This window comes from Callorhinus ursinus, unplaced genomic scaffold (assembly GCF_003265705.2).
Source record: "Callorhinus ursinus isolate GAN/ISIS: 27379988/994484 unplaced genomic scaffold, GSC_fseal_2.0 scaffold51, whole genome shotgun sequence".
NCBI lineage: Eukaryota > Metazoa > Chordata > Mammalia > Carnivora > Otariidae > Callorhinus > Callorhinus ursinus.
In genome coordinates this window covers 6,925,094-6,942,384 of record NW_027397113.1, presented here as the reverse complement: position 1 = coordinate 6,942,384, position 17,291 = coordinate 6,925,094, and the positions used below count along the sequence as shown (strand labels likewise).

Below are 17,291 nucleotides of genomic sequence, written 5' to 3'. Positions count from 1 at the left end.
TGAGGAAACTTCAGGGTGTCTAGGGCGAACAGCCGGGGTGGGGGTTGGGGGGGGGAACGGGGACTGAGACAGTGCGTGTGTTTGTGCCACTTGCCACTGGCCCTGGGTAGAGGTAAAAGGTCTTGCAAGGGATGCCTGCTTTGCATCTTGGACAGAGTCCCAAGCCAGGCATTGTGACATTTGACATCGTTGGCTAAACGTAAATTCCAGTGCACTTGTGTGGGAGTTGAATAGATTGTGTTTCTTTCCTCCCTTTTGCTTTATTGGGTTACTCCGAATATTCTTTGTCTTAGATTCCAAAGCCCTCTTCCCTCTGCTCACGAAAGACAAAGGCTCAAAAGGAAGGGTAACTCATGTCAGGCCTGAGAGGACAGGAAAGTACGGGCTGGGAGAGGCTCAGCCCCTGGCATGGGACAGATGGAGCTGCGCAGCTTCTCCCAGGCACAACTCCTGCCAGTCCCTGGCCCAGGGTGAGCTGGGGGGAGAGGCAGGAAGCAGGCTAGGAGCTGGGGTTCAGAAGCACTTCCTGTGGACACTGGAGGGGGCAGCCTCGCCTTGCTTCTGCTTGGTGATCCTATCTGCTGGGAGGTGGAGAGGGAGGAGGCTAGGAGGAGCCCCAAGCCACAGGGAGTATTTGTGCTCTGGCAGGGCAGTGATCTGGGGAAGGGGGAGCAGGGTTAATAGCTGTCCAGTGGGTGTCAGGATGGGTGAGACAATCCCCAGGTGATGGGATGACACCTGGGGATGGTTTGTGCTGTTGCCTTATCTTGGGGGCACGAAGAAAGGCATCACAATCCTTGGGAAGGGAGAGAGCATTTCCCTGGGCTAATCATACAACAGATTTCCCATGTGACAAAATTCTGCCCCACCCCCCAAGTTCTTTGTTCCTTGCAGGCTGTTTTAATCCCAGGCAGGAATTCCTTGGAATGACTGTCCCCTTGGGACGCCTGGGTCGCGCAGTCAGTTGGGCATCTGCCTTTTGCTTGGGTCATGGTCTCGGGGTCCTGAGATGGAGCCCCCACATCTCCCTGTGCGGGGAGCCCGCTTCTCCCTCTCCCTCTGCCAGGTGCTCTCTCCCTGCTTGTGCTCGCTCTCTCTCTCTCTCTCTCTCAAATAAATATCTTAAAAAAAAAAAAAGACCATCCCCTTGCCCCAGGGCAAACGGTGAGTTGAAAGGGTATGGGGGCCCTTCCTTGGTCCCTGCTGCCTGAGGTCTGGGCCCACCTCCTTGAGGGGCCTGGACCGCTCTTTGGTCCTCCAGTGGCTGCCTCCAGCCCTCCCTGCAGCTGTAACGGAAGCTTCTTCACTCAAGTGGTACTTGCTGACATGCCTCCCATGAGCAGAAGGAGCAATAGGCACCATTCCCGCATGACAAGCCTTCCGTTTCAGTCAGAGCATGAGCTGGTTTGAAAGCGACTGTGTTTTGCCAGTGGAAGCAAGCTGGTCGCCCCGCAATTTCCACTACCAGGTTTTGAAGGTGGTCAGGTGGTGGGTTCAACAACCTTGATCTTCATGGTGCCCGGGACCGTGATTTTCCGCATCCAGCCTGCAATGCCCAGGTACCTGGTGGCACCCGGGCGGGATGTTGTCAGCACACGGGGCTCTGTGGATGTCAGCGCAACACTTGGTGATGGAGTTCTACGTCGCCTGGTAGATCCAGGCACCTGTCGGTCTTGAGACCCGGTCTTCCCTCTCAGGGCTTGGCCGAGAGGAACAACGCTGGCCGGTCCTCTCGCCAACCTGAGGGGCTCCTTCTGTCCCATGCGGGGGGCTGTTGAGAGAAACGGGGACTGGAGTTGAGAAGGCCAAGATGCAGGCGTGGCCGTCCTGCGGGGACACAGACTTGCCCACAAAGGAGGCCTGGAGGAGGGTGTTGGGACGGCAGTAGTGCCTGTGGCCTGTAGGGATGACTTGTCCATCAGGCAGCTTCGTAGCTCTTCTCCAGAGAGGAGGACTGGTCCTCACAGTAGGGCTCCCTTCCTTGGCTTTTCCTGGATGTCCCATGCGGTCTCCCCGTCACTGGATGGGGAGGAAGGGGCGATGGGTTCAGGGAGAGGCAGGTTTGTGCCAGAGCTCGGCCGGATGCCCCGGCTTCAGAGCCCGCAGCCCGCTTTGTCCCCTCGCACTGGGGCCCGATGCATCCCGACGCCCGCCCAGGGCGGGGAGCAGCCCCTGAGCGAGCCGCCCCACTGCACGTGCGCGCTTGTGGCTTTGCGTTTCCTGGAGGTGTGCATGTGGAAGTGGGCGAGGGGAGCCTGCGAACCCGCGCTGTGGCACCAGGAGCCCCTGCTGCGAGATCTTCACTGTAGGAAGGTGAACATTTGCTAAGGGCCGGCAGCGGGAGGGCTGCCCATGCTGGCGCTGAGGTCAGACCACACTGCCCCGTGCTCAGTGTAGACCCACCCAAGGTGAAAGGGTCGGGTCCCTGAAGCAAAGCAACCAGGCTGAGAAGGGCCTGGAGCCTCCGAAGGGGTGGGGCTGTTTGCCTTGGAGAAGGGCTGGGGTGCCACAGCCAGGAGCCAGGGAGAGGTAGCAAAGCTGGAGCTGGTGGCGGCTGCCCTGGGGGATTGGGTCCAGCTGTCCTCCACGACGGACGGCCTGTTAGCTCCAGGGCCATGGAACAACCAGAGGAGGCCCCGCATCGCTGTGTGGTCTTGCCCCGGTAGGTACAGGAGTAGAGAGTTGCCGGGAGTAGGCCTGGGGTGTGGCCTCATCCACCCCTCCTCTTCCACCAGTTGTGACAAGTAGCCATGCTACTTCTTCAGCAGGATCTTCCTGAGCTGGTGAGGCCGTGGCCAGCCGGGTGCGGGCGCTAGATGGTGAGGGGCAGAGTATAGCCCCCACAGAGGGGCTCATAGTGAGTGCCGCCATCCCTGGAGTCCAGTCTGATGCCCGGGGAGTGGATTGAGAGGGGAACCAAAGAGGTGGCCCGCACGGTGGGGCAGCCCGTATCTGAATTGGTGGGTCCAGGGAATGGGAAGGGACAGGGAAAGTGGCTGGAGGGCTGTGGGGGTCCAGGGATGGGGCTGTCAGGTGCACAGCCTTAGGGCCCTCTGGGGGCCTGGCTGAGAGATGGGGTGTTGAGAACAATGAGAAAGAATGGGGGACTCGCCCTGGGCTACAGGATGCAGAAGAGGTCAGGAATCCCGTGGCTGAGAGAGGAACTCAGGGTTGGGGGTTGGGGGTCCGGGCTGGGGGTCTCAGCAGGATAGGGGTGAGGCTGGGGGCTCTGGTACACTGGTCCTCACTGGTACAACCAGAGGCAGGTGGCAGCAGCACCCCGGCTTGGGTGGTCACGTACCTGGCAGGAACGTTCAAGGTCCCCGCCACCACCTGGGTCATCTTTTCCCTCTTGGCCTTGGGGTTGACTGGGGCCTCCACGAGCAGCACGGGATGCTCCTTTTGGCCCAGGCCCAGCAGCACACCGTGGGGAGACGGGGCGGGGAGGCCTTGGGTGTGCTTCGGGGGTGGTCCAGCCTCGCAGCTCCACCCCTCCTGCGGTCTCAGCGTACCCCTCTGTATCGTGGAGCCGTGGAGCCCGGGGTGGGGGGGGGCAGGCTTGTGGACCTGACAGCCTGGCCCTGCGGAGAGTCTTGTGGGCTGTCGGCTGTGGGGTGCAGGCAGCCCCCGCCACGCCAGCGCCCACTGGGCTTCACCAAGCCTGAGAGGCTGTAGCATACAGCACAGGAGCACCGTGATCTTATCCTCGTCACACATGGCTGCGGGCTGCGGGCTGCGGGCTGCGGGCTGCGGGCCGGAAGGGGTTAACCGCTGCTTGGCTCCTGGAGCGGGGGAGGGGGTGGTGGTGGCTGAAACCTTGCAACCAGCTGCCACACCCCGGGGGTGCTGGGCCTGGACAGCTGCATTCCACTGGGGAGAGCAGCATCCCTGCCTCCGCACCCCCTGATTGCTCTACACCTCCCCCCCCCCCCCCCCACGCTGGGTCCCCCCCCCCCCCCCCCCGCCACCACCCCGCCCCAGCGTCTGGTGCCTGCTGACAGCTGTGCCCCAGGAAAAGCCGATGCTCCCCTGGGACTCTGCCTACACCCGCCCCAGGGACTCCTTGCTCTGCCTGGACCAGTGCCAGCTTAGGTTTCCCAAGTCAGCCTTCGCCTTCCGGTGAGGCTAGCCCCTCCTGCCTCTTTCTCCTGCTGGACTTTGCAGGAAAGCCCCCATTTTGCAAAGGGGAACCCCTAAGGCCCAGGTAGGGAAAGAGCGTTTCTCTAGGTAACCCAGCAAATTAGTTTTGGATCTACACCCCCTTCTTGAATCCTCTTCCTTTGGAGGCTAGACCCTTCCTAAGACTCTACTAGGGCCTCGGCTGCCACCCACACCCCAGGGAGACAGTACGTCCAGGCCTCTGGAGAGGCTGCGGCTGCCCTCAGTGAGAACCCTGGGGTGGGCTCCTTCACCCGTAGCCCGCCCCTCTGCCAGGCTCTAGGTTCAGTGCCCAACACCCACTCCACATGCCAGGAGAGTCTAGGCCAGGTTCTTAGCTCCGGGATAGGGTTAGGTGCTCAGGGAGGTGGTGAATTCCAGAAGGTGTGTGTGTTGGGGGAGGGGGGATCTGAGGGAGTTATACCTTACAGCACCACAGCCTGGGGTGCAGCCTCCTCCCCAGGCCTCACAAGCTCCATATTTGGACAGAGCAGCTGTTGGGCCAGCACCTTTAATAGGGTGCCAGGCTTGGCGTGGGGGATCCCCAGTGTTCCTCTTGCCCATGTGTGGCCAGTGGGGCCGGGGGCCAGCTCTGAGAAGGGGCACCTGGTATCTTCTCAGCCCATATATGACATCAGGACCGTGGAGGCCTGGATTGTGAAGCTGGTCTCAGGAGTAGGGACCAGTGCCCCCATCCACCCCCGAGGCTTGGGATTTATTCCTACTGCCCCATTCAGGCAGAGGGGAGTGGGGGCAAGAGTCTGGGCCCTGGGATCAGAACTAGGACCCAGGTTGGGACCTCTGGGCCTCACCCCCAAAGAGAGAGAGAGAGAGAGAGAGAGAGAGAGAGAGAGAGACTTTCAACAATCTGAGTGTGTGTGTGTGTGTGTGTGTGTCCTCCCAGGCTTTTATCTAGGTGTACCTAACTCTCTAGATATTTCTTCTCTGTTTTACAAAAATGAGATTATATCACACGTTTGTTTTCCTTGCTTTTTTCTTATCTGTTTTGAACTCTTTTTTTAAAGATTTTATTTATTTACTTGAGAGAGAGAATGAGAGAGAGAAAGCACATGAGAGGGGGAGGGTCAGAGGGAGAAGCAGACTCCCTGCTGAGCAGGGAGCCCGATGCGGGACTCGATCCCGGGAGTCCCGGGATCATTCCCTAGGTGAAGGCAGTCGCTTAACCAACTGAGCCACCCAGGTGCCCTGTTTTGAACTTTTTTTTTTTTAAGATTTTATTTATTTATTTGACAGAGAGAGACATAGCAAGAGCAGGAACACAAGCAGGGGGAGTGGGAGAGGGAGAAGCAGGCTTCCCGCAGAGCGGGGAGCCCGATGTGGGGCTCGATCCCAGGACCCTGGGATCATGACCTGAGCCGAAGGCAGACGCTTAACGACTGAGCCACCCAGGCGCCCCTGTTTTGAACTTTTTAAACTGAAGTGTAGCAGACATACAGAAATTTGCCTAAGTCATGAATAGACAGCCACTCGTGATGGTCTTATCACAGAGTGAAGATGATTTTGTCACCAGCACCCAGAAGCCCCAGCAGGCCTCTAGGGGCCTCTGCCCTCCCTCCTCCCCGCAGGATTCCCACTACCTGACAGCTGTTCCCCTCCCCAGCGGCTTTGAACAGGACCACACAGTCTGTGTGGCTCGAGAGCTGCTTCTGCTCCACATTATGTCTGTGGGAGCCATCCATGCTCTGTCTGTGGCTGTAGGTTGCTCGGTGTTTTGCTATGCACTGTTTTGTTGTATCAGTGCACCACGCGGGTCTGTCCCTGGTTTGGGGGAGGGGTCCCTGGGGGGCTGGGGCCAAAGCAGACATGTTGGTATGAATCCGAAAGGCAGACCTAGGTGCAAACCCTGCCCTGGGATTTGTAGACTCAGTTGTAGTACTTAAGCCCCACCTGCCTCTTCCCTGCTCTGGGAGAAGCTGGATCACTCTAGAACAGAGCACAGAGGGACCGGCTCCACAAACCTCTGCTCCTTTGCCTCCAGCCAGTGGTCAAGAAGGTGAACGTGTGGTTCCCCAGGGAGTAACCCAGGGAACCACAGAAAGGCCCGTCCTAAAGTATCTCTGGGCCTCTTGCCTGGCTCTGCTCTAATCTAGGCATTATTACTTTGTCCGTGGGACAAAGGCTTGACAAAGCCAGTAGGGCAGGAGGGAGGTCCCTGCCCTTCCTACTCTCCGTGGCAGACAGTCACTAGTGTTTGATGACCCTAGGCTGTGCCTTTTGGGATGGAGGTGGTGGGGGCAAGTTTAGAAGCATCTGTCCTGGGCTGTTTGCCAAGGCCTGGGGCAGGGTGAGGGAAAGGGGCCTGGGAGCTGAGGGGTGGGGGCTGGGCTGAGACTGCTGGGCGTTAACAATTGTCACATGAAGGGGTGGAGGAGGTGGGGAGGAGTGCAGAAAGGTCCGGGGTAGCTCAGGGCCTGGGAGCCCATCCCTCCAGAAGTTCAGGCACAGTCTGCCCTTTGGGGAACTCTGGGTCCATTTCTACCTTTCTGTGAGCCCCCCCTCCCCCCATGGGGCTGAGGTTTTTCCTCTACAGCTCCTGTTTTCCCAGCCTCTTCAATGCAGGCAGATGGGTCCAAAGACCCAGGGCGGGGGTCCCACATAACCAGCCAAGAGGGTCTTTGGCTTCACACAGGAGAGAAATCAAACACGAGCCAGAGAAATTGGAAACAATTTATTGAATAGTGTAAGTGACAGGTAGAGACTAGCAGATGGAGTGTCTGGGAGCTTGGAAAAGAAAGGAGAATAAGTTTCAGCATTGCTGGGGATAGGGATTTATATTGGAAAGGGGTCTAGGGTACGTATTCCTTCAGGAATCCAGGGTACGGTCCGATCAAAGGCTAGTGTCAAGTAAACAATAGGTGTTATTCCAATAAATTACTAAAGATAGGGGTATTGATGCCAGTGTCAGCCAAGGTTTGTTGGAAGCTAATGGCCTGGAACGTGTTTGGGATCTGGCTCTTAGGTGTTACCAGGTGTTTTGGACCTAGGACAAAATTCAGAAGATGATTAACTTTCTTGCTTCCCCCTTGAAGTGGGAACATAGCTTTTTTGGCTTATTCAGAAATGGGGCCTAGAAGAAAAAGAAAAACAGCAGAGACAGAGCCATTCTATTTTTTTTTTTTTAATATATATATTTTAAGTAGGGGCGCCTGGGTGGCTCAGTTGGTTAAGCAACTGCCTTCGGCTCAGGTCATGATCCCAGGGTCCTGGCATCGAGCCCCTCATTGGGCTCTCTGCTCAGCGGGCGGGAAGCCTGCTTCTCCCTCTCCCACTCCCCCTGCTTGTGTTCCCTCTCTCACTGTGTCTCTGTCAGCTAAATAAAGAAAATCTTATTAAATATATATATATATATATATATATATATTTTAAGTAAACTGTACACCCAATGTGGGGCTTGAACTCACAAACCTGGTATCAAGAGTTGTGTGCTCTTCTGACTGAGCCAGCCAGTCACCCAAGACAGCTGTTCTAAAATGAAGTCCCTTGGGGCGCCTGGGTGGCTCAGTTAGTTGGGTATCTGCCTTTGGCTCAGGTCGTGTTCTCAGGGTTCTGGGATCGAGCCCCCAGTTGGGCTCCCTGCTCAGCAGAAAGTCTGCTTTTCCCTCTCCCTTTGCGCACCCCCCACCCTGCTCATGTTCTCTCTGTCTCTCTCCTCTTAATTTTTTTTTAAAGATTTTATTTATTTGACAGAGAGAGAGATAGCGAGAGAGGGAACACAAGCAGGGGGAGTGGGAGAGGGAGAAGCAGGCTTCCCGCGGAGCAGGGAGCCCGATGTAGGGCTCCATCCCAGGACCCTGGGATCAGGACCTGAGCTGAAGGCAGATGCTTAACGACTGAGCCACCCAGGCACCCTCTGTCTCTCTCCTCTTAAATAAATAAATAAATAGGGGCGCTTGGGTGGCTCAGTTGGTTAAGTGACTGCCTTCGGCTCAGGTCATGATCCTGGAGTCCAGGGATCGAGTCCCGCATCGGGCTCCCTGCTCAGCAGGGAGTCTGCTTCTCCCTCTGACCCTCCCCCCTCTCATGTGCTCTCTCTCTCTCTCATTCTCTCTCAAATAAATAAATAAAATCTTAAAAAAGTCATCTCTATTAAAAAATAGATAAATAAAATGTAAAAAATAAAATAAAGTCCCTTGCAAAAAATTAAAATTAATTAATTAATTAAAAAATAAAATGGAGGCCCTTCAGTTTCCCTACCTCATCTTGCCGACTCACCCTACCCCACCCCCACCCTCTGCCACAGTCTTTGTTGCTACTGACCATGATGTCCAAACTGGAACTTCTGGAAACTCCCTATGCAGTAGCTTATGGGACAATTAAAAGCATGAGTTTTAGAGCAGATAGACCTGCCCTGGAATCCTGGCTAGGCAGCCTTGTAGCAGTGTTACCTTGAGCAGATCATCCAGCTCTCTAAGCTTATTTCCTCATTTGTAAAAAAAAAAAAAAAAAAAATTGAAATAATAGCAATTGCCTCATGACATTGTTGTGAAGATGGAATGAGATTGTTGCAGGTAAGACCTGGCTCAGTGGCTGGCCCCTCACCCCCTTTCCATTTGAATACTGTTCAGTCTCCTGCAATTCCTAAACGTTTTCAGTGATGTGTGCCAGGCTCTTTGGGGACAGTGGTGAACCAGACACATGCTCTGCCCTTGTGGCCCCCAGTCTAGGGATGGAGACTGACCCTGTGGGTAGTGCTAAACAGGGGCTGCTGGGCACAAAGATGGCACAGGCTTCCCGATGCAGTGTTACCCTGCCACTTCCTATCACATCATAGCACTCTGGATAGCTTCTCATTGAGTGTTTGTTTATTGTCCGTCTCTCCCCTCTGGAATGTCAGTTCTGGGATAAAGGAGTCCTTGTCCACCTTGTCTGGAACAGTTCCTGGCATACAGTAGGGGCTAGTAAGTATCTGTTGGATAAAGTAGACTGTATCAGTAAGCAGAGGCCTGGAAGTAGGAGTCAATGAGAAAGGAAGGCCAGGTAGGTGAAAGTGTTCTAGGTAAGACACAAGATACAAAGAAGCAAAAGGCTAGGGGGTGGGAAGGATCAGAGAGCAAGGAGGAAGGTGTGGAGTAAGCAGAGATGAGGCTGGAGATTGACATCCAGGAATTGGGACTTTTGTCTGGTAAGCAGTGGGGAGCCACTGGAGGTTTTTTAAGTAGGTGTATGACTTGGTTTATGTTTAAAAAAGAAGGGAAGAAGGAGGCAGCCAGGAAGGAAAGAAGAAAGGAAGGGGATGAGAGGCTGGCTGCCACTGCATGGAGACTGGAATTGGAAAGGGTAACATTAATGAGAGTTCAATTACAAGGTTAGTGTCAGGCGTGCCGGCCAGAAATAAAGAAGGCCTGGAGGAGGAGGAGGATTTCTGAATAGAGAGATTTAAGAATATGAATGGAGGGAGGAGTCAGGAAAGACGCCTCTTTTCTGGCTTATGTGATTGGGTGTCACTCAAGAAGATTGGCGGCATTGGAGGCGGGGTATAACCGAAAGAACCGCCCCCATGCCCCGCCCATCGGGGGGTGAGATGGCGTCGATTGGCTCTTTCGAGGAACGCGCCAAAAACTGACAGGGGCGGGCGGGGGGTGTGTCCTCGCGTAATTTCGGGGAGACTTCCGGGCCGCCGATTTCCGGCCTCCCCGGCGCCGGAATTTCCGGCCGGCAGCGCCATTTTGACTTCCCGACCTTGGGCAGGAGCTGGTAACTGTCGTCATTCCCTGCGGTTATGTCTTTGTTGACCGCGCAGCTGCTCAGGGGCCTGACGGGTCTCACCCGGAGGCTCCCGGTGCAGCGTGCCCAGATCCATTCCAAGCCTCCGCGGGAGGAGCTCGGGACCATGGTGAGGAATGGGGCGGGAGGGGCACGGGATTAGGCAACGCGCCAGTCTGGGGTCCTGCGGCGAGTTCGAGTGCCCTGCACCTCGCGGCCGGCAGCCTAGCGGGGGGCGGCAGTGCTGGCTTGGGCGTGTCTGGAGGGCGCGAAGGAAAGGGACAGTGCCCGGGCAGCAGTCGGGGCTCAGTCAACCCCAGGCTCTTGGGTCAGATCCTGCCAGTCACATTCCTGTCGCTTACACGCTGTGCAGCCTCGAGCCCTTAGCCCTCTCTCTAAGCCTGTTTAATCATTGGTTCACTGGGGGTGCCTGACGCCTGTCAGCGACGATAATGGTTGTTGCCGCTGTTCATTGTTAGGGAAGGTGGGTCTTGGTAATTTCCAGAAATGTGGGAGAGTTTAACCCTTAATGACTGTCACCTGTTTGGCGCTTTGTATGCATTTGTCTCCGCGGCAGAACTCGGCCAGTCTTGAGAGTCCAAGTCAGCGGGCCCCAGTTAGGATCAAAGCCTGAAGAGCGCTGTGATTGCGGAAATGGTAGTGATCCTAATTGTAGCTGGCATCTGTTGAGTGCCTACTGCATCCTGGGCACTACCAAGACTGCTGCTCTGGTCCCTGGGACCCCGAGGACAAAGGGCTGGCATCTCTAGTTCGTGGTTAAGGGATCCATTTAGGAGCACTGTATTCACTTGTCAAAAGTCAAACCTTCAGGAGCAAAGAATTTGAACTGAAGTCTAACTCCCAAGTTGTGCTGTGTTCTTAACGGGAATATGGAGGTGGCTGTGAAAAGTCTCTTATCCCTAGCCTCAGAGGTTGAACAGCAGTCCTGGAAAGGAGATGGGAAGAGAGGGGTTCTTTTGGTTTTTTTGTTTGTTTAAAATTGTATTTTTAAGTAATCTCTACACCCAGTGTGGGGCTCGAACTCACAACCCTGAGCTCAAGAGCTGCATGCTCCACCACCTGAGCCAGCCAGGCGCCCCAAAGAGAGTTTTTACGGCAAAGAAGGGGAGGTGCATTTGACCTTATCAGCCAATGCAAGGTTCCTGGATCCCAAGAGACCAAACAGGTTTAAATCATTGTTTCTGTCCCTTCCGCTTTTGGATTTCTCTGGCTCCTAACCCAGGCTGGTCCCCACCCCCCCATCTGACCCTTTACCTCAGGGCCTGGAGTGGGCCTTGGGTCTGCTGTGTCCCTCCTCCGGAGCCTGAATCCTGACTCCCTGAAAGGGGTTTTCTGCTGCCTGGGAAGACTGCTCAGGCTTTGGGGAGCCTGGGGGAATCCTTATTGTGCGGGTTCCTTCTTTCTTGTGCTCTGTAGGATGTTGCCGTTGGGCTCACCTCCTGCTTCCTGTGTTTCCTCCTGCCATCGGGCTGGGTCCTGTCGCATCTGGAGAGCTACAAGAAGCGGGAGTGAAGGGGGCTGTCCTGTCCCTCAGCCTGTGACCTGACCACCCCCGGCCTCTCCTGATCATGTCTGCTGCATCCCTGGCTGGTCTTCCCGGGATCATGTCCTTCGATTACAGTGACCTCTTCTGCAGTCATGACCTCTCCATTTCTCCATGGTGACATCCTGGGACCACGTATATTGGTTTATAAGGCCCCCTACTCGGTAGGGCCCTCCTTGTAACAATAAAGTCTACGTAAACCTTGCCTCAGAAACTCATCGTGTCTCTGGCCTGGGCTCCTGCCTCCATACTTCAGCTGAGGATGGTGTTGGGTGGGGGTGCGGAGAAGAGGACCTGGCCCGCCGCGTGTCCCTGCTGGCTGGCCGGCCTGTGGTAGGTCACGCATGCTCGGCTGTTCTTGCTGCCTGGGAGTGGTGCTTCCTTTGCATGCTTTCCTGTGTTTGAATGTTTTCTGGCTTCTGCGGAAAACAAATCCTGTTGTCACTGGGCAGCCTCTCGCTCATTCCATCTAGCTCCCTTGGTTGTGCCAAGCTCAGGGCCGTGCTGTGCGTATGTCTGTGTGTCTGCCTTTCTCACTGGGTCCAGCTCTGCAGCTGATAGCCCCCTCTGTGGGGCCAGCCTCCCTTTTGCTCCTCGGTTGTGAGCTCCAGCCATTTCTTTTATTTTTTTTATTTTTTTTATTTTTTATTTTTTAAAGATTTTATTTATTTATTTGAGAGAGAGAGAATGAGAGAGAGAAAGCACGAGAGGGAAGAGGGTCAGAGGGAGAAGCAGACTCCCCGCTGAGCAGGAAGCCCGATGCGGGACTCGATCCCTGGACTCCAGGATCATGACCTGAGCCGAAGGCAGTCGCTTAACCAACTGAGCCACCCAGGCGCCCGCTCCAGCCATTTCTTAGGAGCTTCTTGTCCTTCCTAGATGGAGGCACTTCATCGTATCTTGCTTTGTCATGTCAGCCCCAGGGCCCCTTTTAGTACTATATCCACAAATGCCTGTGGGCTGACTGGCTTCCTTGTTCTCCCTGCCTGCTTTCCCGTCTCCTCCCTTTCTTGGCTTGGGGCGTTTGCTGCTCCTCCGTTCCCAGGGCCCTTCCTCAGCGATGCTGGGGTGGCTGTGGCTGTCTCCCTGGCTGGGAGGAGGCACGGGAAGCGTTCCACACTGAGCTGGAATAATGACTGCATGTGTCTGGGATGAATGCTCGGACCTGTTGGCCCCACCTTTGGAGGAGGACGCAGCTCCGCTGGGGTGGTATGAGCGATTTCTGAACAGGTAGATGTTCAGTGTCCCCTGTGGAGCTGAGGCGCTAGGGTATGGCTGGCTTTAGGCCTGGGGTATCCACACACAACCCCTCTTTTACAGGGCTTGTATTTCCTGGCTTTTGGTAACTTATGAGCCCAAGTATTGCTGGTGGGACCCAGTACCCAACTCCTGCCCATGGCTGCTTCCCTGAGGGGTAGGGAGTTGGTTGTCTTCCTCCTAAAAGGCTTTCCTTCCACACAAACCAGCCTTTGTGTCTGGGCCTCGAGTGCCCGGAGGTTGTGCGGGTTGGGCCATTGGCCAGGGGTGGGGGACAGTCCATGTAGGATCTGAAGGGCCAGGCTGGGTTAGCTGAGCAAGGGGCATCCACCAGTCAACCTGTAGGTACCTCAAGAGGCCTTGTCTGCGGGGGGGAAGGACCTCATGGTGCTATCCTCCCAAACAACAGGGTCTTTTGTGTCACGCCTCACTCTGGGCGGCTTTTCTGTTCACACTTCCTGAGCAGAGGGCTCCGAGCTACCTGGCTCTTGGTTGGCTCAGGTTTTCTGTGGACACAGAGGCGGCCATGGAGCTGCCATGGAACAAGATTGTGACACCAGTAGAATGTTTCTATGGTAACTCAACTGCTCCACCAAGGCTTCTTATTGGGTGTCCCCCATTATTGTGCCCCTGGAACCCAGAGGGACAACTCCAGCCCAAAGCCGTGCATCTTGAGCCACTGCTCAGGTTGGTGGGAAGCCAGTGGTCAGGGGCAAGTCCTTCAGGGGCCTGGTCTGAGAAAGTCCTCAGTGGGCCCATCAGCAACTCTGGCTCTTGCTCTCCCTCAACTTGCTGGGTCCTGCAGCATATGTGGGCCTGGACGAGAGTATCAGGTGCAAATCACCTGTCACGCTTGAGCCCCATCCTTCCCTTGGTCCTCAGTGTGGCCAGTAGGTCTGACATTTGGTCATCTTTCAGTGTCCCTCTCTCATCCCTAACCAAATTGGGGCCCTGGGTCCATTCCCTGCAGAGAAAACAAGGCTCCTTGTACTCCCAAATAATATTTAATCAGCCGGTGTTGTGGGTGTCTGCTAGATCCCGAGTCTGAAGGCGTAGGTATCTACCCAGGAGTGCCCACGGGGCTGGGGGCGGCTGCAGTCATGGTAGATGCTAGAATGTCAAGAAAAGTGTACTGAGAGGAGGCCTGGGTTTGAGGCCTAGCCTGGCCATTTCTTTCTTTCTTTTTTAAAGATTTTATTTATTTTGTCAGACAGAGAGAGACAGCGAGAGAGGGAACGCAAGCAGGGGGTGTGGGAGAGGGAGAAGCAGTCTTCCCGCGGAGCAGGGAGCCCGATGCGGGGCTCGATCCCAGGACCCTGGGATCGTGACCTGAGCCGAAGGCAGACGCTTAACGACTGAGCCACCCAGGTGCCCTACATTCATGTTTTAAGCCACAAGATTGGTGGTGATTTGTTATGGCAGCAACAAGGAGCTAATGCATCCTTCTCCCAGGGCTCTGAGGCTCTCAGGGGAGGGGCTGGCTCCAGTGGACTGGATCCTCAGCAGACCGAGGTGAACTGGAATGTGAGGCGTTTACAGGAGGACAGCGCCCCAGTGAGGAGTGAGGGCATTGTGGGTCTGGGTGGAGGGCAGTGGGGGGCTTTCCCTTCGCCGTCTCCACCCCTCCTCTGCTTGCACCCCTCCTTCTGCCTTGGGTGGGCTGGATCCTGCAGGCAAGTATCAACCCAGCCAGCCACCTCAAACTACAGCCCCTGCTCAGCCTCACCAGCCTGGCCTCTGCACCAGCAAAGCCTCTCTAGATCATGACTTTGGAGCAGGCTGCCTGTGGACCATTGTGGGTTCCTGTGGCAAGAGCTTCGGAGGTTCACCCGGGGGCTGGCTGGCATGCCCCAGCTCTTCCTGCCTGGGCAGAGGCCTGACTCCCAAGCCTGCCCCGGGAAGGACTGCCAAGCCCTCATCTTTGGCCCACCTTGAAGACTTTCTTTTGGAAAGCTCTCTCTTATAGCCTCTGTGCTGTTCGTAAACTCTCTCTGGGGCTGAGCTTTTAGTCTGAGTCCTGGTATGGAGCCTCTTCTCCCTCCACGTGGCAGAATCCTTCAGACCTGGAAGTGGTGTGCACCTGCAGGGCTGTGAGGTGGCATCTGTCGTGTCAGTGGAAAATAAAGTCCTCTGCTGCTTGTCACCTTTGACTGTATTCAACAGCAGTCGGAACCCAAGCGCCAGCGCTGCCTGTTTCATCGCAAGACTCGCAGTCAGAGCCAGCAGCGCTACACCATTTCTGGGGTGCAGATTGGGAGATAAATGCCTGGAGCTCTGCCAGTGACTCCTGGCGAACGTGTGGGATTTTAGATGCTTCAGAATAGAGAATCAAAACCCTAAAATGGTAAAAGTAATAGAAGCGACAGAATGAGGGTAAGAGAACAGTTATTAACTGCCAAATAAATGAGCATACAGAAGATCAGGGCAAAAGTTGGCCATCCTGGGCTGGGATTAAGAGCCAAAGCCTCCCTCTGGCCATTCCCCCCCCCCTTTTTTTTTTTTAAGATTTTAAAGTTTGGCTTTTTTTTTAAAGATTTTATTTACTTTTGAGAGAGAGCATGAGCAGGGGGGAGGGGCAGAGGCAGAGGGAGAAGCCGACTCCCCACTGAGCAGGGAGCCCAATGCGGGGCTCCATCCCAGGACCCTGGGATCATGACATGAGCCGAAGGCAAGATGCTTAACGACTGAGCCACCCAGGCGCCCCAAGGTTTTATTTTTAAGTAATCTCTACACCCAACATGGGGCTCAAACCCTCTACTCCGAGATCAAGAATCGTACCCTCCACCAACTGAGCCAGCCAGTTGCCCCTCCTTCCCATTCTGCCTAAGAGGGGTAGGGCTGGGGAGCAAGTAGGAGAGAGGACCCTTGTTTACAGGTCCTTTTGTACATTGAAGGAACAGGTCTGTTTTTTTTTTTTAAAGATTTTATCCATTCATTTATTAGAGAAAGAGCACAAGCAGGGGGAACCCCAGAGAAGCAGGCTCCCCGCTGAGCGGGGAGCTCCCTGTGGGACTAGATCTCAGGACCCCGGGATCATGACTTGAGCCAAAGGTAGATGCCCAACTGACTGAGCCACTGAGGTCTGTTTCTTAAATCCAAGACCCCCAGGAGGGAGGTATTTACTTGGTGTTGGCAGCCTGCCTGTGGTCCAGCACTGGGTCACAACTGGGATTCCTCCTCACTGGTCAGAGCAGCTATTTTCCTGCCCTGACCGTTAGTCCCAACCCCATCGTCCCTGCCCCTATCTGCCCCATGGACTCCCTAGTCCAAGTATGGGGGAGTAGAGGTGGAGTGGTCTTATAGCAGTTTTAAAGATTTTTTTTTTAAGATTTATTTATTTACTTGACAGAAAGAGACACAGAGAGAGAGGGAACACAAGCAGGGGGAGTGGGAGAGGGAGAAGCAGGCTTCCCGTGGAGCAAGGAGCCCGATGTGGGACTCGATCCCAGGACCCTGGGATCACGACCTGAGCCGAAGGCAGATGCTTAACGACCGAGCCACCCAGGCGCCCCAGTTTTCAAGATTTTGAAAAGCCAAGTAGAAATCATATTGCTGTCATCAACTATATTAGCTCTCCGTTTGGGAATACCAGTTCTACTGACTGAAGAAGATACCGGCAGTTACAGATTTCGGTGTTAAAACTGGGAGAAGGAATGAACAGTTTGGTAAGCACGGGTCCAACCAGGGTGGACCCTTTGCTTTCTTGAGCTTAGAAGCAACCCCAAGGCTCAGTGATCCAATAAATAGTAATTTGCAATGTCACTGGAATACAGATGAGGCATCTGTAGAGCTGCGGTGAGAAGGCCACTGTGTACTGGGTGGTGAGCCCAGGCACCAACTGCACCTACCCCAGGACTGCATGTAGCTCATGAGAATATTCAATCATATTCCACTCCTGTACTGTCACAAACTGAGGGGTCTGATTGGGACTAAGGCACAGCCTCCGACAGGTGCTCAAACACTGCTGTCCCCTCATGAAGAAGCTGGGAAACTGAGCCACAGACTGTAACCTCTCTAAACAACAACATCTTCAGCATTTAAGGCTTGCTGCCTTTTTTTTTTTTTTTAAATGTAAACTCTGTCCCCAGTGTGGGGCTTGAACTCACAACCCCAAAATCACGAGTTGCATGTTCTACAGACTGATCCAGCCAGGCACTCCGGCCTTGCCGCTTTTTAAACTTATTTTTGGATAATTCACAGGCAATCTTAATAGGTTACACAGAGAGATCCTGTGTACCCTTTGCCCAGTTTTCCCCATTGGTAGGTAAATCCTGCAAAACTATAGTATGGCATATACCAGAGTATTCGTACACGGTCACGATATAGAACATTTCAGGGGCACTTGGCTGGCTCAGTAGGTAGAGCATGCAACTCTTCATCTCCAGGTGGATGGAGAGTTCCATCCCCACTTGGGGGTAGAGTTTCCTTAAAAAAAGTGTGGCGCCTGGTTAAATCCAGTGGGTGGAACGGGAGACTCTGGATCTCAGGATTGTGAGTTTGAGCCCCACGTTGGGTGCAGAGATTACTTAAAAATAAAATCTTAAAAAAAAATCTTGGGGCGCCTGGGTGGCTCAGTCGTTAAGCCTCT

General features: G+C 54.7%; 1 protein-coding gene across 1 annotated transcript; it reads left to right on the top strand.

Moving 5' to 3' along the window:
* Positions 1-9,823: 9,823 nt before the first annotated feature.
* COX8A (cytochrome c oxidase subunit 8A) lies at positions 9,824-11,651 on the top strand. The gene is made up of 2 exons (XM_025878762.2): positions 9,824-10,012; positions 11,320-11,651. The coding sequence occupies exons 1-2, from the start codon at positions 9,899-9,901 to the stop codon at positions 11,413-11,415; spliced, it is 210 nt and encodes a 69-aa protein (XP_025734547.1). The 5' UTR covers positions 9,824-9,898; the 3' UTR covers positions 11,416-11,651.
* The last annotated feature ends 5,640 nt before the right edge of the window (positions 11,652-17,291 follow it).